At 39.9% G+C, this 21,542-nt stretch overlaps 2 protein-coding genes across 4 annotated transcripts in view; both read left to right on the top strand.

Annotated features, from left to right (window-relative positions):
• The window catches only part of LOC139942034 (uncharacterized), a 41,996-nt gene that overhangs the window by 3,745 nt on the left and 16,709 nt on the right, over positions 1 to 21,542 (top strand). The window contains exons 2-9 of one of the 3 annotated variants that reach the window (XM_071938709.1): positions 6,157 to 6,250; positions 8,769 to 8,861; positions 10,293 to 10,454; positions 11,423 to 11,536; positions 13,679 to 14,815; positions 15,579 to 15,985; positions 16,539 to 16,767; positions 17,214 to 18,920. In XM_071938709.1, coding sequence (XP_071794810.1) covers positions 6,241 to 6,250; positions 8,769 to 8,861; positions 10,293 to 10,454; positions 11,423 to 11,536; positions 13,679 to 14,815; positions 15,579 to 15,985; positions 16,539 to 16,767; positions 17,214 to 17,323 — 2,262 coding nt within the window. In that variant the 5' untranslated portion in view covers positions 6,157 to 6,240 and the 3' untranslated portion in view covers positions 17,324 to 18,920. Of the gene's footprint in view, positions 1 to 6,054; positions 6,251 to 8,768; positions 8,862 to 10,292; positions 10,455 to 11,422; positions 11,537 to 13,678; positions 14,816 to 15,578; positions 15,986 to 16,538; positions 16,768 to 17,213; positions 18,921 to 21,266; positions 21,411 to 21,542 lie in introns of those variants that run through there. The other 2 variants (XM_071938708.1, XM_071938710.1) reach the window with 2 other exon arrangements.
• LOC139941845 (melatonin receptor type 1B-A-like) lies at positions 1,891 to 3,000 on the top strand. The gene has a single exon (XM_071938474.1). It carries the CDS (start codon positions 1,891 to 1,893, stop codon positions 2,998 to 3,000), a length of 1,110 nt encoding a protein of 369 aa, XP_071794575.1.

The raw sequence follows: 21,542 nt of genomic DNA, 5'->3' as shown, positions 1-21,542 counted from the left end.
CGCCACCGATTGGTTGAGTATTAAAGCGTGGGTGTAATCGGCGTGGAGCAACCAATCATATAGATATAAATATATATATCTCTATGGGAGCAACTCAGCCAAAAGTATGCAAATATTGACTGCTTCGAGTGCTATAGTTAAAACTATGACTCCCGAGGTGATTCCCGGAGCGTTCTATTTTCCCGAAGATCACCGAGGGAGTCAACGTTTTAACCATTGCACGAGTAAACGCAGTAAATATTTGTTTTATCACACCCAAACATTTCTAAATACTGTACTATTAAGTTACAGACCTGGGCCCAATTTCATAGAGCTGCTTAAGCAAAAAATTTGCTTAAGCAAGAAAATAGCTCGCTTGTTTTACACATGTTACTGGCCAAAATTTCATGCCATATACATTGCTTGTGACTGGTATTTAGCTGTTGTTTACTTAGCATAACAATTGAGTGGAGTCTTGGCCGGGAATCTGATTTTACTAAGAAAGGATTTTTTTGCTTAAGCAGCTTTATGAAATTGGGCCCAGAATGCTACAATCCACGGACGACGCGAATACAGATTGCCAAAACTTTTACTGTGCTGCATGTAGTGTCATGTAATCCGAAATGGTTCCAGACTATTAAGTTATCATCATCGTACACGCAACGGACGTCTGGGTACTGCACGCCTTGTGGTAGTCTGCGGACTAGCGCACGGCAAACTGATGCACTATCACACGGCCGTAGTAAAGCTAAGACATATAATGTGACGCGCTCTAAACCAATGACAAGAAATTGTAAACAACGCGTGGCCGGCCAATGCTGTGTAATGTACATTAGGGGTTATATATACAATGTTCATTGTGCATGTGCACTCCATCGCGAACTGGTCCCCAAAACGCTTTGCGTCCTCCAGAATTTTAAGTATGCTTACATCATCTAACGTTTGCATATGTTTAAGCCTTCAACAAGTTCTTTTGCAATTTATTTGTATACAATTATAACATACAATGGTCAGTTTGGTCCGTTTTGTGTCTCAATTTTCGTCGAGTTCCGGTTATTTAAGGGAACATGCGTGCGCACAATCAATGACCTCGCTCAGTAACCTTTGCCGTCAGCTGAACTTAACTTCCGTTTAACTATGCGAGATCAATGCGAGATGATGAACGCGGCACAACTTCCGTTTAACTATGCGAGATCAATGCGAGATGAACGCGGCACAAAAATGCTTGATCTCGCTTTCGGGATCTGATCCTCCTTGGATCCTTGTTGGAGGATCAAGTGTTAACGGGGTTTTTAGCCTTAACCGAGCCCTTTATGCTATTTAAAATATGCACAAACTATCTGTGTCTGTATTGGTTTAGTTGAGCCGACGAAAAATTATGTCTAAAGACATCACACCAGCTTATAATAATATTATGCGCATTGTGTGGATGGGATGGCTTCATTTTTGAAGCGCTTTTTGGTGAGAGTGTCTTTCAAGATGTATAATGAGTTGCTGGAAACCACACTAGTCCTTGATGGTGGCCAGGAACCAGGCGGGAAACCACGACCAGGCATGCATCATAGAGCCAAATAAAGTCGAGCGATAATTACTGATAATACCGAACACACACTAAAACATAATTATAAATTATTATTAACTTGTTTTCGATCTGGTTTTCTTAAACTGACGTCATTGCGTTACGAAAGAAGTACAGGAAGGTTTTACAGTTGCTGTCAATCCGAAGGTCAATTTCCACGTTGCACTAATTTACAGTATAAAAATGTATTCGTACACCAAGCGCTATTAGTTCTAATAAAGTAGTGATGAGGTCTAGCTTGTAGCTCGAGAGCTTGTGGTAAAGTGACTGCATGAACAGGTTGAAGGAACGGGAAATGAATGTTGTTTGATTGAATACTGTAAGGGTCAACGATGAATGATACGGGAATCACGAACGCCACCATAATGCCGACTGATGATCGGTCACTCTATTCCTATGAGACTCGTATCGGTTTAGCGTGCGTGTGGGTCTTGGTCTCCATCCTGGGCCTAGTAGGAAACAGTCTCGTCATCTGGTCCGTCATCCTGTCCAAGAAACTCCGCACCGTGACCAACACCTTCGTGGTCCAGCTCGGTGTTGCTGACTTTTGGACATGTCTGTCTTACCCCTGGGTTTGCGTAGCTTTGCTCAGCAAAGGAACCTGGCCCTTGGAGTCAGACGTCCCTTGTGTCATTGCAGCCATTCAGCTTCACACCGGTCTTGGTGCAAGTCTTTACACTTTAGCTTCTATAGCTTTAAACCGTATGGTCCTCATCACCCAGCCAGTAAGTAGCTACCGCTGGTGGTATTCCCCGCGTAAAGTAGCCGTCATGATCGCAATGACTTGGGTTATCCCGTGTATTGTGACTTTCCTCCCGCCGATTCTGGGCATAGGCTCCATTGGTTACGATCCACAAGACAATACATGTTCAGACAAAGATGGTCACCCAAGAGCCTCTGAATACAGCCTGGTCCAGACTGTAGGTTTGTATCCTATCCCAGCACTTATCATCATCTGTTCTTACAGCTCGATCTACATCCATCTCAAACGGCATTTTATCAAGCAGAAAAAGTGCAGATCTGTAAAGATGAGCAAATCAGCCACAAAAATTAAAGGTGACCGTGACGCGTTCGTCATTATGAGTTTCAATATCGCCACCTGTGCTGAATCTGGTAGGGGTGCTGCCACAAACGTCAACAGAAATAGGAAACAAATCGGCCGAGAGCAACTAAGTATCACCAAGAACTTGTTCCTGGTATTCTGCATCTTCACATTGCTACAGTCTCCTTACTTTATCTCTCTCGTTATACCATCGGGCCAGACGTTTGCTCTATATGGAGTCACCATTGCAGCTTTCAATGTCTGCGTGAATCCCGTCCTGTACGCGCTGCACCATCCGCACTTCAAGGTGGTGGTGTTGAAGATCGCTCACTGCAGGTACTCAGAGATCCCGCAACCTTCACGTTTCTTGAAAACAATGTTGTCATTTTGGAACAACTAAGAACTAAGACCGTATCTTAATAAATACCAACCAAGGACAATATGAAAGCACTCTTTGGAGAGCCATATGAAGGACAACTCTTTTTCGAGTGGTTTTCAACTATTTTAGATTGAAGTTTGCATCTTTTGGAGTGATTTTTCACTCTGTCCTGGAGTGAAACCTCTCTAAAAGAGTGAAATAACCACCACTCTTTTTGAAGAGCCATAATTATAACGGACACCTCGAAAAGTAAAGAGTTGTGTTTTTCACTCTTTTACATTAAGAGAGATCGCTGGCAATAGGCAAATCTCTCTCTACAAACATTGGTGACTGCACTAGGTGCCTTCTCAGTGATCTGGACCCTATTCCATACTTCAAACCAGTAAAGTTGCCAGTAAGCACAACAAAATTACGAATAAGAATACCATGGCACATAATTGTATCCAAATTGTACAAAGTAAGCAGCGCTTAACTATGCTTAGTTTTGCTAAGCCGAATGTAATTTTAAAATAAATTTTTGTGTCCTTCCTTGCACCATGAGCATCACTTGTTGTGGATACCAGCGCACTATATTAGTGTTGTTATTATTATTTATTATTATTAAGCAAGGTTTTCTTGACTTTAAGGGACACGTTGCCTTGGATCGGGCAAATTAGTCTATGAATAGCGTATGAAACCGTTTGTTAAAGATTGTATAATTATTATGGTTGGAAATTATTATGTAAAGTAAAATATAATGAGCCACAGTTCTGGATTTGCTCAAAACTTGAACCAAGACCAAAACGGCCTATGTTTTTCACGAACCATTATTTCCTACATAAACCATTAATGTTGAACGGAGGGAACCAACATCAACCAAGGGAGATGTAGACCTTAGGCCTATCTTCCAACGACTAAAAGCTATTTTTCGAAAGTGTGGCCGGAGGAGTTATATTAATTGATATCCTATATTTTCTAGGTCAGTTCACATTAAAGGGAAGGTACACCTTTGGTAGATGTCAAAGACCAGTCTTCTCACTTGGTGTATCCCAATAAGCATAAATTAACAAGGCTGTGAAAATTTGAGCTCAATTATTGGTCATCGGAGTTGCGAGAAAATGATGACAGAAAATTATTATGTGTGCTTTCAGATAGGAATAAAAGACTTCTAGCTAGAAGTCCTTTATTTTTAGTGAGAAATTACCTCTTTCTCAAAATCTATGCTACTTCAGATGGAGCCGTTTCTCAAAATGTTTTATACATTCAACAGCTCTCCAAAGCTCGTTAAGTCAGTTTGTAAACACTATTGGTAATAATTGTCAAAGACGAACCTTCACAGTTTGTGTATCTCAACATATGCATAAAATAACTAACCTGTGAAAATTTTAAGCTCAGTTGGTCATCGAAGTTGCGAGATAATAATGAAAGAAAGAAAAACTAGTCACACGAAGTTGTGTGCGTTTAGATGGTTGTTTTCGAGACCTCAAGTTCTAAATCTGAGGTCTCGAAATCAAATTCGTGGAAAAATACTTCTTTCTCGAAAACTAAGGCACTTCAGAGGGAGCCGTTTCTCACAATGTTTTATACCATCAACCTCTCCCCATTACTCGTCACCAAGAAACGTTTTATGCTAATACTTATTTTGAGTAATTACCAATAGTGTCCACTACCTTTAAGTTAATATTGTTTTGAGTAATTACCAAACGTGTACCTTCCCTTTAAGGAGGGTCAGGTCTGAGAAATATTTGTTTTGAAGGGGAGGACAACTGTTTGCACTCGTGGGCTATAAAAGGCCTTTAGCACAATATCCCATGACAAAAAGAAACTACCATTATAGACGTCCAAGGCCCATTAAAGCCCATTGACTTGTTGAAAAATTATTATTGGATATGCTTGAGATAATTAATTGTAATTATATTAAATTGGTAACTATTGCTTGTAAATAATGTGTTTATGGTAGTGTCACTTGTCTGCAAGTATTTGAGTTTGCGTTTAAAGGAAGTGGACACTATTGGTAATGCTCAAAATAATTTTTAGCATAAAACCTTTCTTGGAGACGAGTAATGGAGAGAGGTTGATGGTATAAAACATTGTGAGAAACAGCTCCCTCTGAAGTGCCATAGTTTTCGAGAAAGAGTAATTTCCCACGAATTTGATTTCGAGACCTCAGATTAAGAACTTGAGGTCTCGAAATCAACCATCTAAACGCACACAACTTCGTGTGACAAGGGTGTTTTTTTCTTTCATTATTATCTCACAAGTTCGATGACCGCTTGAGCTCAAATTTTCACAGGTTTGTTATTTTATGCATATGTTGAGATACACCAACTGTGAGAACTCGTCTTTGACAATTACCAATAGTGTCCACTGTTTTTAAGTCTTTCAGTTGGCTAGTGCCTCGATCATGATCTTGGGGGCCTCTTGTGCAGCACATAGGAAGAGTCCTGTTATGGCTAAACTCCCCCATTATACCTTTATCACAGATGCAGCCATCTTGATTTTCTCCCATTCAAATCAATGAAACCAAACCGAGGCTGGAAGGAAAGATAGTCTGGTTCCTTCTTGTACAATGAGTACTAGCATCTATTTACATCTTTTTTGGAAACAAGATGACCATGCAAAGATGGCGGCAGCGTGATAATGGTCTAGGAGTTGATTGTAAACAGATACATTTTTAAAAGTAAAACAAAACATGTTCAACCGTGTTTTGCTCATAATGTCTCAAACAACCCCTGTCATGAATATAACACCAAACGAAAGCTCAAACATTCACTCTTAACAATGGAACGAGGGCGGTATATTTTTGGGGTTGTAGTTTGTTACTGTGTGCGTTCGTTTAGCTTCCCCGGGTCGACCCCGGTGTGTGGCGTACTTTTTTTTTCAGGACGAACGTGTGCAGATAATTATCCACGTTCGTCCTGGAAAAAAACCGACACACACCGGGGTCGACCCAGGGAGCTAAACGAACGCACCCAGCATTACATGTACGTGTTTTGGTGGCCGCGGCCGATCGCGAGGGACCACCTTGTGCACCAATGGGCAACAGAGGGCGCCACCACTTTTGCGCAATTTGACTGAAACACATGAGATAAAAAAACACGCGTGCGTAGCATGCATGCACGGCAGACCAACATAAACGTGGTAAAAATAAAAACCCATCTTCGACAACTGTAATATTTTTATTTTTGGGAGCCGAAGTGTGAAGATCAAGAGCCACAGAGGTCGTATGTGAAAAGTCTACATTGGTGACACCTTGAACCAGTAATTGGCATCAATTTCAACATGTTTTGGGGTAAGTAAGGAAGGCTAGGCTAGTCATCACTACACTACTGTTCTCTTGACACTAAAAATAAAAGCTATGCATTTTTGCACGTGTGACTGATTGTTCATACACAACAAACACTGACTGAATACCGGACACTTCGGCACCTCGCAAACTCGGCACCTGCAAACTCGGCACCTTGCAAACTCGGCATCTTGTAATCTCGGCACCCACTCGGCACCAAGAATGTCGGCACCATACAAACTCGGCACCAACAAGTTTTAGTGACTAACAAACTCGGCACCAAGCAAAAATAACCTCGAAGAGTCAAGTGGTTAAAATAAAGTAACGTACGTGTAAATTACAAATAACAATGGGTTTGATTATTAGTAGCTTTGTAATTGTAAATGCTGTGATGGGAGTTGATAAGAATTCCGAACTTTTGCGAAAATTTTGGCCCACAGGAAATTTATCGTGGCGCCGCACCGAGTTCAGTCTACAAGTTTTTTTTCGTAAAAATGTTGTTTAGGCTGATTGCATCCATGTCGGTGAAAGTGTGGCGCAAATTTTTTATGATTTGGCTTTGAAAAAAGGGGTTTTGTTTAATTTGGTTAAAAGTTTTCAATGAAATTTTGCTTTTAACAGAGCGTGATTTGCCGAAAGACGCCGGCCGTGACCGGGGACTAATTAGTAATTTACCGACGGACCACTCGCGACAGTTCTGTGCGTGAAAGATCAAAGATCGTTTGGTGCACATGATCCTTTCAGTGTTATTTTTTCCGTCCCGTGCTATTTTGCTATAACGTTGCTTCTACTTTCTGGTAAATTGTACAATAATTAAAATAAGTTTTATAATAACTTATAACAGGATCAAACTTTTTATGGGACTGGGGGACTGAAAATCACAGTGTGAAAATCGAACTTTTTCAACTGGATGCCGAGTTTGTATTTGTACATGTGCCGAGTTTGTGGGTGCCGAGTTTGCAAGGTGCCGAGTTTGCAGGTGCCGAGTTTGCAAGCCAGGTGCCGAAGTGACCGGTACCCCACTGACTACACTGCATAATCGGAGTCTAACTCTGAGTGATATTTTTTTAGTGATGATAAATTAATTTGGATACACGCTTCGCTCTCATCTCACTTAAATTTCTAATCCTCCACTACTTCTAGAAACTATATAAATAAAGCTCCCCGTGGGAGCCTTTAAACCATGCTATAGTTTCTAGAAGTAATCCTCCACCCACTCACTGTCGACATTTTCACGGTATATTATGTCTTTTTATTTTTTTATTTTAATTAATTGTAAAACAAAAATTGATGCCATTGCTAGTTTAGGAACTTTAGTTACCTTCATTTAAATTTGTTTACAAGATTCCAAGAAACACAATTTACAAACATACATTCATAAATACCTCAGACAGTTTTGCTATTCCTATTGGTAGAGAGCGCGTCACGTGGGGGTGTTTAAACCTTTGATAATGACCAGTGTTTATGACCGGTTGTGAGCGGGACAGTTTCTTCATTCAGCAGTTCAGAGCAACAGCTGGAACAGTTGTGCCACATCACACGATAGGCACGACGCGCACAGCAATCTCCTTAAAAAGGGTTGTTCAAACCAAGGGCCTTACCATTTCATAGCTGGAGGGGTGTTGTGTTGAAAGAAATCATTGAGCAATTGAATTATATTTTTTGCATTTATTGGTTTTTTGATCGAAAAAAGGGATTTATGAATGGGAATCAAAGTGTGTTGAATTGGTTTTCAACTAGTGGTTTAAAGTTAAACCCGTCGAGGTCTGGTTCTTGATAATTTACCTCGACTTTGTCTTGGTGAAATTATTAAGAACCAGGCCTTGGCGGGTTTAAACCACTAGTTGAAAACCTCTTCACCACACATTGATTCTCTTATTCAGGGCTCGAAATTCATGCTGGCCCGCAGGCCGCGAATTTCTTTCTTTTTCTAGGATGGTAAAGGCCAATAGATTTGCAATACACGCTCCCATTGGCTCCATGCTCTATGGTTCACAATGTATAAAGGCAATAGCTGAATTCCCACTGATGAATAGTTCAGCGTCAAGTGCGTGGCAGCTAATGGCTAATGGGAGTGTGTATGCTAATCTATTGGCCTTTACCATCCTGGGAAAAATAAAATCGCCCGCAGGCCCAGGGCCAGTGATTTTAGCTTCGGTCCAGTAAACTTTATGACGAACAAGTCCGGTGGTCTAGTGTTTTTTTTGTATACATAATATTACTAATAATTATATGAAATATATTATCTTTCATCAAAAAATGTATAGTTGACATTGTCTTACTCATTTCTCTGTTTCTCAAATACTACAGCACCTCAGCAACTAAAATTTTAAGGGAAGCTTTGTATTTTCATTATCTTCAAACTGTGTAAGTTTAATGTAAATCTGTGGACACATTGTGCTTTGTGTTAGAAAAAGTACCCAAATCATTTAAGTAATGTAGTAGTACCCCCCCCCCCCCCCCAGGTTATGTGCCTTTTTGAACTGACTTTAAAAGCAAACTTTCTTTTCCTTTATTTCTCTAGGGTTGACGATTGAACCTGGTAAGCACTATACACAGACAGTGGATGAATCGTTCCATGTGTCAATGGCTGCCCTGGAAACCAGAGACGTTGCATGTAAGGTTTATAATGAATAGTTTGTGTGGGACGTACATTATAGCTTGGCCCAATTTTGTGGCTCTGGCTTAGTTATAGACCGTGAATATGACATCACCAATCAAGTACCTGCCCCCCCCCCCCACAACATGGCGTCTGTGAGTATAGCAAGGGGTCTGATCCCTCTGTAGATGTAAGCTTACTGTCATGTGTCTTGGAACATTTTATCCCTGTAGCCTCAGCATGGGGATTCTATGGGGACACTACTACATGTATGCTACATGTAGGTCAGGGCAACTAGTGACATTTAGTATGTCACTAGTGGTGCCTCAAATAGTCGCAACTTATTTTGAAGTAGTCATGGCGGCACGATTAACCGAGCAGTTGAAAAACAGTCGTCGTGACTCGACTAATGATTTAATCGCTTCTTGATGTGCTTGCCGACCAGCTGATCCCAAGGTCTTGTCATATATGCAAGTGCCATATGCTGGGACAGACCGATACCCATCCTCTGTTATCCCTCGTGCAATAATACCACAGTATCACTTTTAACATTAATTAATAAAATGGATTGTAGTTACTTATAGCTGTTGCTTTTTAGTATTTTTTCTTATAATTTATAATGTTTTTAAAACATGGAAAGAGGAAAAAGGGAAGGCAGAAGCTCAGCTATACAGACATGGTTGCTAGTGACTGGGGTGCTTCCAGCAGGGCCCAATTTCGTAAAGCCTGTAAGCACAAAAACTTGCTTAGCATGAAATTGATTCCTTAATAGCATGAAATTGATTCCTTAATAAAAACAATTGGTTGGTATTTTTGTTTTTATCAAGGAAGAAATTTCATGCTAAGCAATTTTTTGTGCTTACAATACAGGCTTTATAAAATTGGGCCCTGATCTTCCCAAGTTAATGATGGGCAAATCTCAATATAATTTCGACCTCGGTTGCTCAGAGAGAAAGGGGGAGAATGTTTCAATGTTTCTCAAATGTTTATGTGAGCGTTTTAACTATAACCTTCTTGGGATCAAGTAAAGAGTAATTGAATCGTAATTGAAATTTGTCTCTCTTTAATACACTGGACACTGTTGGTAACTATCAAAGACCAGTCTTCTCACTTAATGTATCTCAACATGTGCATAAAATAACAAACCTGTGAAAATTTGACCTCAATCGGTCATCGATGTTGCGAGATAATAATGAAAGAAAAAACACCCTTGTCACACGGAGTTGTGTGCTTTCAGATGCTTGATTTCGAGACCACAAATTCTAAACCTGAGGTCTCAAAATCAAATTTGTGGAAAATCACTTCTTTCTCGAAAACCACTCCACTTCAGAGGGAGCCATTTCTCACAATGTTTTATACTATCAACCTCTCCTCATTACTCGTTACCAAGTAAGGTTTTATGTTTTTATAATTACCAATAGTGTCCACTGCCTTTAACTTCCCTTTCAGCTCCTGAGAGAGATAAAATTAAGATGACTCAGCTGATGGTTCAGCATGACAAGGCGGAGTTCCTTGTCTGTACCTTGTGCTACGCGAGTAATATATTCCAGCAGTATCTTGATCTGAACTTCACCGAGGGGGAGGAAGTCACATTCTTCAGTGAAGGAAGAGGTAAATTTTCATGTTTTCCATTTTTATGAAATCCACAGGATAAAATCATGATTGACAAACAATGGGAAGCAAGATTTGAACCTGCGACCTCCAGATTAACTTGCAGGCGCTCTACCAATGTTAACTATCCAAATAGCACCGATGCTTCTGGTCCTTTAGTTGTGTCCATTTCTTTGTGCCAGTCAGAAGCCATTCAACCCGTAACTTCATCATAAAGTTGGATGCTATCCCTGGCGAGTATGACAGTTACAGGTTTTTTAGTGACCCCTCCCCTATGAATAAAGATTTGACAAAATCGGCAGACCACGTAGCTCAGTTGGTAGTGTACCGGCACATTAATCCAGAAGGGTCGTAAGTTCAAGACCCGCTCTAGAGGTTTCTTTCGTTTTGCTCTGGTTTAAAATATTTTCCATTGTGCATTGATCTGAGACACAGCTAATGATAAGGAGTAACAAATATCACAGAGAAAGAACACAGTCAAACAGCCATTCAACTTATTGTACGGCCCCATAACACAAACAGTAACGCCCCCATACTTAAATATTCTTGAATAATTTTGTTGGTCCCCTGTTCTTACCAAGGTTTGGTGGACTTAAAACAATGTGACTTATAGCCCACCACTAAAACTGGTCTAGCTACAACCATGCAGCCGATTTTCATGAAACGCTAGGATTAATCCTATCTCGAGTGAGGACGAGTTAGGACGAGTGACTCGTCCTAAATTATAATGGGTTCTATGCATCCTAATGTGTATGGATTTGGAGCTTCACTCGTCATGAGTCCTAAGATTCATCCTGAGTTAAGAAGAGTTTGGTGAAATCAACAGCAGGTCCTAATGTTTATCATCTCCTTATTTTGTTTTATATTGTTTTTTGTCTTTCTTTGTAATAGTGCCCTGAGCACTTGTGTTGATATGTGCGCTCTATAAAACTTCGTTATTATTAATATTATTATAATTTTCTCTTCAGCTACCATCCACCTTACAGGATATCTGGTTAGAGATGAGCCCATGTCCATGGACCCAGATATGATGTCTATGGATGAAGCATCTAGCTCTGATGAAGCAGCCAGTAATTCAGAAGGTATGTTACGTACATGTAAGTCCTTTTCACACTGCTCTATTCCCTGAGGCAACCCAGGGAATAACAGTCGACACTTTCAAACTTGGATTGTTTTAACCCCTGATCTACCCAGACAAAGGGGCACAGCCTGGGAGATGGGCAGTGCGAAAGTGTGCCAAGGTAGTCGTGGGGTAAAAAAAACCGAAACAAATACGTTCAACCTCTTTCCAGTTTTTTTATTGATTAGAAAATGCCCGATTTGTTGCCAAGTTTGTTGCAAATGATGATTTATGGCAAAGGCTGTTTTCCTTTATTCATGAAAGTTGTAAATTTTCATTTAAGGCCCTGCGAAGTGCGCTATTGTAAGTCTGCATATTGTGCTATTTAAAGCTATCTGCAAAATGTACGAGCTTCAAGTTTGATTGATTTGCTCGGTGCTCTGAGTAGATAAGTCTGGTACCAACCAAGTTGTAGCAATTGATCGTACCGTTGTAGTTGTTAAATTGCTGAGGGAGCCTGAAAAAACCTAGTTTTCGAACCAAACGCTGGTTCTGGTGCTGGATTCTATTAAATGATAACATTTGAAAGCAATTTTTCTAACGTAATCATTAGAACTTATGTGCAGCTTTGTGACGATCAAGTTGTTTAGACATAATAGATAATAATTGAAGATATTTTGAAAAGTTCACCTTCGAAAATCATTTGATTTCACCCCAAAACGTGTGATGTTTTTAAATCAAATTCCAGCAGTAGGGCTATCTACAATGTACAATAGCATTAAATTGTTAAGTTTCTTGATCGAGAACGATGCAGATCGTTAACTTCATTGGACGCAAAAATAGGACGGTGGTTCTGGGGCCAAGAGTACTAAGTGTGGATTGGACCGTTTTATTTGGCTAACCTTTTCCTGGCTTCGAGCCCGTTTTTTTCCCCCAGAAAACATGCAGCGACCTAACTCCACTGGTTTTACAAAATGTATTACCTATTTCGGAGAACCTAGTCGTTGGCTGGTTTTCAGTGATGTGTGAACTGTCATAGCGCATGATGGATGTTAGTTTTTCGCTTGCGAAATCGGTCACGTACGATGATAACAAATTAACAAGCAGCGCTCATAAATTTTGAAGCAAGGGACCATGGTAATTTTTTTGTCGTGTGAAAAGAGCTTAAGAAGGTGTGTTTTACATTTGAGTGTTCAAACAATGCAGTCACCGGCCGTTTACATGTATGTCCCAGCATTTTGGTAATTAAAGGGCTACGCATAAATGTGCAATGCGCCTTTTTGTTTGCCAAGTTTCTTCAGAGGTTTTTAGGGGCAAGACACTTGGATCATCCACTAAGCGCAAACAAAAAATGCAAGATGTAGAGAGAAATTTTATTCAAGAGCAAGACTAATACAAAATGGTAAGTTGAAAATTGGCATTGTCATTTCTTGAAATTTTCCATTCGATTAATTTTGTTCAGAGAAACATAGTTTCTTTATATCGTTCCAAAAGTTTGTATTGTAATTGTATACACATTTAGACCTTAAGTAAACTCTGCAAATAATCCTGACTGACTCTGGGCCCAATTTCATGGCTCTGCTTACCGCCAAATACTGCGTGTACGATCACCATTTTCCACTCACTGTGCAAACGCTGTATTTCTGCACTAGAAGAATGCCAAGTAACGTGGGATGAGCATTATAAGCAAAATATTCCCTGCTAACCCTTTAAATCTGTTTGACAGAAGCGCAGAATTCCCTGCTTCTGTCCGTAAGCAGAGGTAAGCAGAGCCATGAAATTGGGCCCTGGTTTGAATTGAAAGTGAAAAAGTATTAATCACTCTTGTCTTGTCATTAACTTGACCATACACTAATTAACACACTAAGTAAAATACTAATCTTTCAAATTACATGTATCTATCAAAACCTTGGGCAAATTGATAGAAGAGGAACAATAAAGGCATTTACTGTGACTTTGCCAACTTTCAGTTTATCATTTTAAAAAGATGACCAAAATATTTAATATTTCAGAGGAAGCAAAAGTTAAGTTGTACATAAATTATACTTAATTATATACCAGATTTAAAGACGGCTACAATATAGTAAATAGACAATTGCACTTTATACATTTGTATCTTTTGAACTGCTGTGACACGTGGAAGCTTTATCTCTTTTGAATGCAGGGTTGGCATCCGCCGAGGAGTCTTCAGGTGAAGCCCAGGTCAAAGTTGAAAGGTCATATCAACTGCAAAGAGTTCGGCAAAGGAGAAGATCACAAAAGGCGTCGTACTCTGATGTGAGACAAAGACAAAGAAAACAGTTTATATGGCCAGACAGGCAACTACGCATAAAGAAAAGGAAGGTGCCGCCTGTGATAAACTTAGAGGCAGAAACTTTCATAAGCAGAAAAAGGAACGTCAGAGGTTACATGTATATCGATGATGAGACATTGAGGGGAACAGGTCAAAGGTCAAAGGGGTCTCTACGTCATAGAAGTGTCAGGGTCTCGAAGAAACAGAGCCTGCTCACTGAGAGGATCCCATCATATTGTAACTGGTCAGAAACTCCATCTACAGTCCTTGCCCAAGCCCATGCAGACTCACCGATGATTTCAGGTACTCAGGAGGCCATCAACCAGCTTGAGACAGCAAAGACCTCTTCAATAGGTGGCCGTCTGGTGTCATATGATCTAACCGGAATGGAAACCAACTCGCCATCCACTGATGAGCAGGGAAATCCTCTAACAACTCAAACAGCCACCTCAACTATTGCCAAAACCAATTTGTCAGCTCCACAGAACCAGTTAACTCACGCTAATGATGCCAAAGATTGCACTTCTTACGTCGGCTTTCCGGGCACGAGAAAGGAAATTAGGCAGGCAAAGGAGTGCCCAGAAAAGCATGTCTCTCTATCAAGAGGAATGGTTCCCTCCATACGGTCCAAACACAGAGGTGTTGTCAAAGCAGGGAGACTGAATTATCATCAATCAATACTGGCCAGATCAAAGTATCACTCAACAAAGCCACACTCTGGACAGTCTTCTGCCGGTTATACCACATCAGCATCTCATAGGAAGAGAACTCCAAGAGAAGCCGGGTTTCTTACCTTCTCAAGGGGTCAACCTACGCCTACCAGACACTCCCGAATCAACCTGCAAGACACTTCTGACTCTACCCTGATGGGAGGTGGTGCTAGCCAGCCTATAATCTCTAACGTGGTCGGGGGACCGGAGGCAGCTGTCGTGAGAAGGAGGCATTTTGAAACCACTGCTCAGAAGAACATTGGGGGACATGTTTTGCAGATGAGAGAATGCCACACAGGTATGAGGTTCGTTTTGAAGGAAATTTCTGTGTAGTATTGTGAAACAAAGTCACTCAAAAAAGGCTGAAGGCTAACATAGCTGCTTTTGTGTTAAAACACAGTAAATGATCAGGAAAGTATAAGTTCACCCTTATTCCGAAACCTATTTTTTAGTATGAACATGTTTGTGCTTCAAAAACAATGAAAAGACCATTTGTATTATACAGTAGCTTGCTTTAAAACCTAGCTTCACAGTTTCTCTATGTTGAAACAAAAGAAACAATATGTGAAAATTTGAGAGGGCCAGGGTCTAATTTCATGGCTCTGCCTATCATAACGACGAATCAGCGCTTGGGGAATTCTGTGCTTATCTCAAGTGTATAACAGTATTACACGGGTTAGCAGGGAATTTCCAATCAGGTGCTTGTGTAATTCAGGTTAATACCATGCCTTCTTCTGCCTGCTAGTGCAGAATGTCAATGCTTGCACAGTTGGCAGAGAATGGTGAACGCAATTGCAGAATCAGGCGGTTAGCCGAGCCATGAAATTTGGCCCAGATGGAAGAGTGGGTAGGGTAGCTTTTTAATTCAGAAGTTGCAGGTTCAAATCCTTTCTGATATTTTTTTAGTAAACATGGTAGATGTTAAATTTGCATCGGGGATATGTGTTGGCAATGTATACTCAGTACTTTGTTTTCTTCGCGCAACCCCAAAATTAATTCCCGAACAATCTGAAATAATGTGCATGACGTATAATCAGAGCGTCTCATCGTCTATTTTTCAGATGGCGGTAACTCGGAGGTATTAGAAATCCATAATCCATCCGCTGTTGAGGTTCCTCAGGAACAAAGCGGTCAATCGTCGACCACAGTATTTCAAGCCCCACTAGCAGTGAGTGGGTTTAAGGAAGAGCAAAGTGGAAGCACCACCGAGCAAGCGCCATCCATGAGTTACAATAGTAACCTGGTCCCAACGTCTCTCATTGTCGCCTACCCAGGGGAGTCTAATCCCCACCCTCGACCAGGAGCTGGGGCTCAGGGGTTTGTCATGCCGGAGACAGACAGTGTATACTGGAGCTGTATGGCTGATGATACCGGTATAGGAACCGGGGCAAGTACCAGTGACGGTATACCAGTGGCATCCGATATGACCAGTCTGACTGCGTTTGATCTGAACAGTAGTGCTATCAATGTAAGTTTGGAATTAATGCAGACAAGATTTCATCATAACAATTTTATTTGGGTGTTGATGGTTGAGATTTTGTTTCCTTTCTTTTTCAATAAGGGACTTAAAATTGTTCGCATTATCTGTACCAATTTGTGGCTGAACAAAGACAGTAATACTGGAGTGGGATTTGAACCAACGACCTTGGGATTAATGTGCCAGCGCTCTACCAATTGAGCTACATGTTGTTTGATGTGCCAGTCAGAAGCCATACAACCGTTAGCTGCCGAGTAGCCAGGCAGATATAACAGCCAAGTTTTTGATACAACCCGGGAAGTGGTAGCCAGGGGATTATTTTAACTGTCGCCTCTCCTCTGTGTGCTTGTGAAACAAACTATCCATAATGAAAGCATACTCTAAGTATGGCATGTATGGGTGATCTTTTTTCACATCCCTAAGCATGCCTTGGAAAATTGACGTGTTGTGGCCGAGCGGCTTAGAGCACTGGATTAAAGCTCTGGTGTTTCTGTTCAGCAGAGTGTGGGTTCGAGTTGAACAGTTAATCTTGTTCCAATTTCAGATGCCTGACCAAAAGATTCGCCTTGCTCATGGTTTTGATGTCTTCATCTTGCGACGGGACCTACTCCAGGCAGAGCGAGCCTCTAAACAGTCCTGGTCAATCTTCGTACGACGCCTGCTCGATGTCCTCTTCGATCGGGTGACCTTGGCGATGGGTCGAGCAAGTAACTTTGGCGCTAGCCACTCTGAGCGGACACCGCTGGATCAGAATGTAGTTGAAGCATTAAAAGGTAATCAATAGATTTCATCGCCGTGGGTCCAAATCAAACCCGAGTAATTTTTTTTACAGAACTCAGAAAAAAAAGCAGTGAAAAAAAAGCTGGCGCACATCTGTGTATGGGTAAAACCAAAATGACGGTTAAACAACATATTTTTTTAAATCACCTCATTGTTCGGGTAAAGTTTGGTTCTACATGTAAGAGGAAAACTTTGTTCCAGGTACACTGTGGAATAATATGAGTCAAGCTCCATTGGCTCTTTAAAGAACCTTGGTTCTTCATTGTATAAATGATGTCGCCTCCAATATTTTCAAATTTTATACCAGATTTTGGACCCAGAAGAAGTGTATGCAATGTGACAAAATTACCTATATCAATATTTAATTTCTGTACTTTTTAAACTTTTGTCAACCTGTGATAAACGTTTTTACTCTTATGTACTTTCATTCTTTTGCCAGCATTCTTCAAAGCTCGGTTCAACATCAATAAGAGAGAGTTGATGCAAGCCATAGGTTATTATTGTCATGATCTACGCTACAAGATGATGCAGGATCTACAAAGCATGTGAATGTGGTCATTTGTCTTGGCAATCAATGTCTTGAAATCAAGAAGTCTGTATGTTTGAATGATCTTCCCATTAAGGGAACTCGGCAAACCCCCACAAAGGGATATAAACACCAAGCTGGCAACAGCCAATCTCTCTCATACAAACATTGGTTTAACGTCTATGATTATGAACTACACAAATCAAAAAATTGTGATTCATCTACTAGATGGCAATGTTTATTCTAGTCATTGTGAAATCAGCTGTTAGCTGGTTTTTGGTCCCTACTGGTGATCGGGTTGGCATAGTGGTATCTTTCCTCCGTCCTTTTAACGATCTGGCCAATGTAACTGGGGGCCACATGGATTCTATCTTTTCTACATGTAATTCAAGATGAGAATTTAGCTTGTGCTGGTTACGCAGTTAAGAACAGATCGTTCAGTTACACATTTACCTTTGTTCTTGTGAAAGTGTTTTTAATCCTGAACAAACTCAAATAAAACCACTGAAAACATGTTCAATGTTTTGTCTGATTTAATTTCCTTCATTATTGTGCGACAAACAGTGGACAAACCAATGGTTGTTCACAATTTTTAAAAGATTGCTGGCCATCTTGAAAAGATAAAATGAAAAACCTGCCTGCTTTTTTTCTTCTTCAGGAACCCAGACTCTTAAAGGCACTGGACACTATTGGTCATTGCTCAAAATAATTGTGGGCATAAAAACTTACTTGGTAACGAGCAATGGAGGAGAGCTGTTGATGCTAACACTTATTTTGAGTAATTATACCAATAGTGTCCAGTGCCTTTAAGTAACCTGAAATATCATGCCCGATTTAACTAAAACCTTCACAGGTGACTTTTATGGTATCTTTCTTGATTTGTCCTTTAAAAAATTGGCATTACTCTGACTAAAGTCAAAACATGATCTCACTTTTATACTTATAAAAATATATTACATTTTGAAAAGTGTGATTAAGCTGCAGAAAAATTAAGAACACGTTAGCACAAGTGAAGGTTTTATTCCTCAAAACTAGTAAATATTTGCATGTACATTTGTTGACTTTTGTGTTTTTGTTTTCATTGTATAATATTTGTTATCATTAGCTGGCTAAAATATTTGTACATAACAAGGGAATAGAAAATGTGTACCACATTATTATACATTCATAAATACCTCAGACAATTCGCTATTCTTATTGGTGGAGAGCGCGTCACGTAGGTGTGTATAAACCTTTGTCTATGACCAGTAAAAAGTGTTGAAACATGGGCGTGACACGCGAGATTGCACCTGTGCTCATAAGACAGTTTCTTCATTCCTATTGGTCGAGAGCAACGGCTGAAACAGTTGTGCCACATCACGCGATACGCGCCACAGGCACTGCACTCCCTTATAAGGATTTGTTTACCCGAGGGCGGCGGAGGGCCTTACCATTTCATAGCTGGAGGGGTGTTGTGTTAAAAGAAATCGTTGAACATTTATAATTTTTGCATTTATTTTACTTTTTGATCCAAAAGTGTTGATGTTTTTTAACCGAAAAGGTATTTATGAATGGGAATCAAAGTGTGTTGAATCGGTTTTCAACTAGTGGTTTAAACCCGCCGAGGCCTGGTTCTTGATAATTTACCTCGACTTCGTCCTGGTAAAATTATCAATAACCAGGCCTCGTTGGGATTAAACCACTAGTTGAAAACCTCTTCACTGTTCACCACACATTGATTCCCTTATTAAAATATAAACCTCTCAATGTGCTGTGCTCTGTATTTTGTTCTGTTGTAAAACTCATTAATTAATCCTACTTGTATATTTTATAGCAAAGGCTGTACTGTCTTTATTTGTTTATTGAGGTTAAAATTAAGACAAATTAAGAACAAAGACAAACCATTGATTGACAAAACAAAAGCCTAAAAGCAAACCAAATCATGTCTGTCAAGATTTTTAAACTTGAATATATTTTTCATGTGATTTTATAATTGATTCACTATTTTAATTGATAGTTAAATATAAATATAAACATCAGATAAATAACTCTATATCATCTACTGTAGTTCTGTATTTCTGGTCTCACTGTGTGGTCTCTGACCATAGGGATTTTGCTCAGACTTTATAGTGTCGGACTTTTGTTTGTGCAATGGGTTGTGATTGGTCAATACGCAATGGAGCGGAGCTTAATGGATTGGTCTGTTGTTGGCTAGAGCTATGGCTACGACTAGCAAAGGATGTTGCTAAGGATGTCCTACTTATTAACGCATGATGACGTACATACCCACTAATTCAGACACACCCTAAGTCTTGGTCTTTCACCTCGAGGTCTGAGACTCTGTTTGACCTCCATGGTTTGAAGCAATGTACACCATCGGTAATTGTCATACATGTAGCTATGGTTTCTCACTTGGTGTGTCTCAACATATGCATGAAATAACAAACCCGTGTAAATTTGAACTGAAATGGTCGTCGAAGTTGCTAGATAATTATGGACGAAAAAACACCCTTGTCACACTAATTTGTGTGCTTTCAGATGCTTGAGTTTGAGACCTCAAAATCACATTCTGAGGTCTCGAAATCGAGTTCAAATGATGTGTGTGAAAAAACTTCTTTCTCAAAAACGACGTCTTGTTACTTCAGACGGAGCCGTTTCTCACAATGTTTTATACTATCAACATCTCTCCATTGATCGCTAACAAATAAGTTTTTACTCTAACTATTATTTAGAGCAAACCAGAAGTATCCGGTGGCTTTAATCTTAGACACTCTGTGTCAAACTGAGTATCTTGAGCTCTATCTTGGACCTCAAGGTTGATGGTTCAGTTTTCGCAATCCTGTTTAGTAATAATTGTGTCAGGTGTGCGTATCTGCTGTGCAGGCGTATCTCCTTCAGGTGTCTGACTAAATATAATAGAGAGGTTTTGCATTGAAGATAGCGATCCATTAACACTTTGTGTTCACGTGACGCGTATCCGCGACTTTCGTACTTTGCACACACGTTAGCAATGAAAACAGAAGCTCATACATGTACATGTCGTAGAAAAAACGGATACATGTACTGTTTTGCAGACTTTTGCTTACTGGATGTCGTCCCATGTTAATCCAGAGGTTGTTGGTTCGAGTCTCAGTTTTTTTGTTTTTTTTTCTTTGGTCAACCCCAAAATCATTTAAATGTACCCAGTTTCCCTTGTGGTTTATCAGGGATGTGATTACCCTCCCCTCCAAAAAAAAAAAAAAAAAAAAAAATTAAATATTGGGCTTCATGCTCACAAGTTTTTAAGCTTGTACACTTTCGCTCACTGTTCAGTTTATTTTCTCAACAACCTATCACATCACTGGGTTTATATTGATAGGATTTTTCATTTTCATACAGTTTCAACCCAAAGTATTTTAAAGGCGGTGGACACTATTGGTAATTGTCAAAGACCAGTCTTCTCACTTGGTGTACATGTATCTCAACATATGCATACAATAGCAAACCTGTGAAACGTTTAGCTCAATTGGTCATCGAAGTTAAGATATAATAATGAAAGAAAAAACACCCTTGTGACACAAAGTTGTGTGCTTTCAGACACTGTCAGATGCTTGATTTTGAGACCTCAAAATCTCAGGTCTCGAAAACAAATTCGTGGAAACTGAATTCTTTCTTGAAAACTACGTTACTTCAGAGGGAGCTGTTTCTCACAATGTTTTATACTATCATCCTCTCCCCATTACTTGTTACTCGTTACCCATTACTTGTTTTATGCTAATAATTATTTTGAGTAACTACCAATTGTGTCCTTGTAAGTAAGTTATTATTAGAATATTTTACGAACGATCTTTCTTTTAAAAAATGCCGTTTTTTCTCTTAAATATTTATACGTCGGCTTACAAGCGGCCCGGAGAATAAACCGCAGGAGTTCAAAAAAATGTCAAAATCAACATACAAACTGCGGTTTATAATCCGAAAATTACGGTAACTTGTTTGGTTTTCTTACAGATGAAGAAGAAGAAGAAGATGATGATGATGATGATGTGGATGAAGGAGGTGAAACCGAGATGTCTTTACAGCAGCTTGCCATGGGTGATATTGAAGATGAAGATGATGATGATGATGACATTGAGGAATGGAAGCCTAAAGATGGTTAGTTTTGGTAATAATAATAATACAAAGCATTTACATGTGTATAAGGCGCTATACAATGAACAGAGCCCCTAACAAAGGGAGGGCAACACAAGAACAAAAACGGACCAACAACAAGCCAAGCCAAAATTG

Source organism: Asterias amurensis, chromosome 9 (assembly GCF_032118995.1).
Source record: "Asterias amurensis chromosome 9, ASM3211899v1".
NCBI lineage: Eukaryota > Metazoa > Echinodermata > Asteroidea > Forcipulatida > Asteriidae > Asterias > Asterias amurensis.
This window is presented reverse-complemented; position numbering and strand designations above follow the sequence as displayed.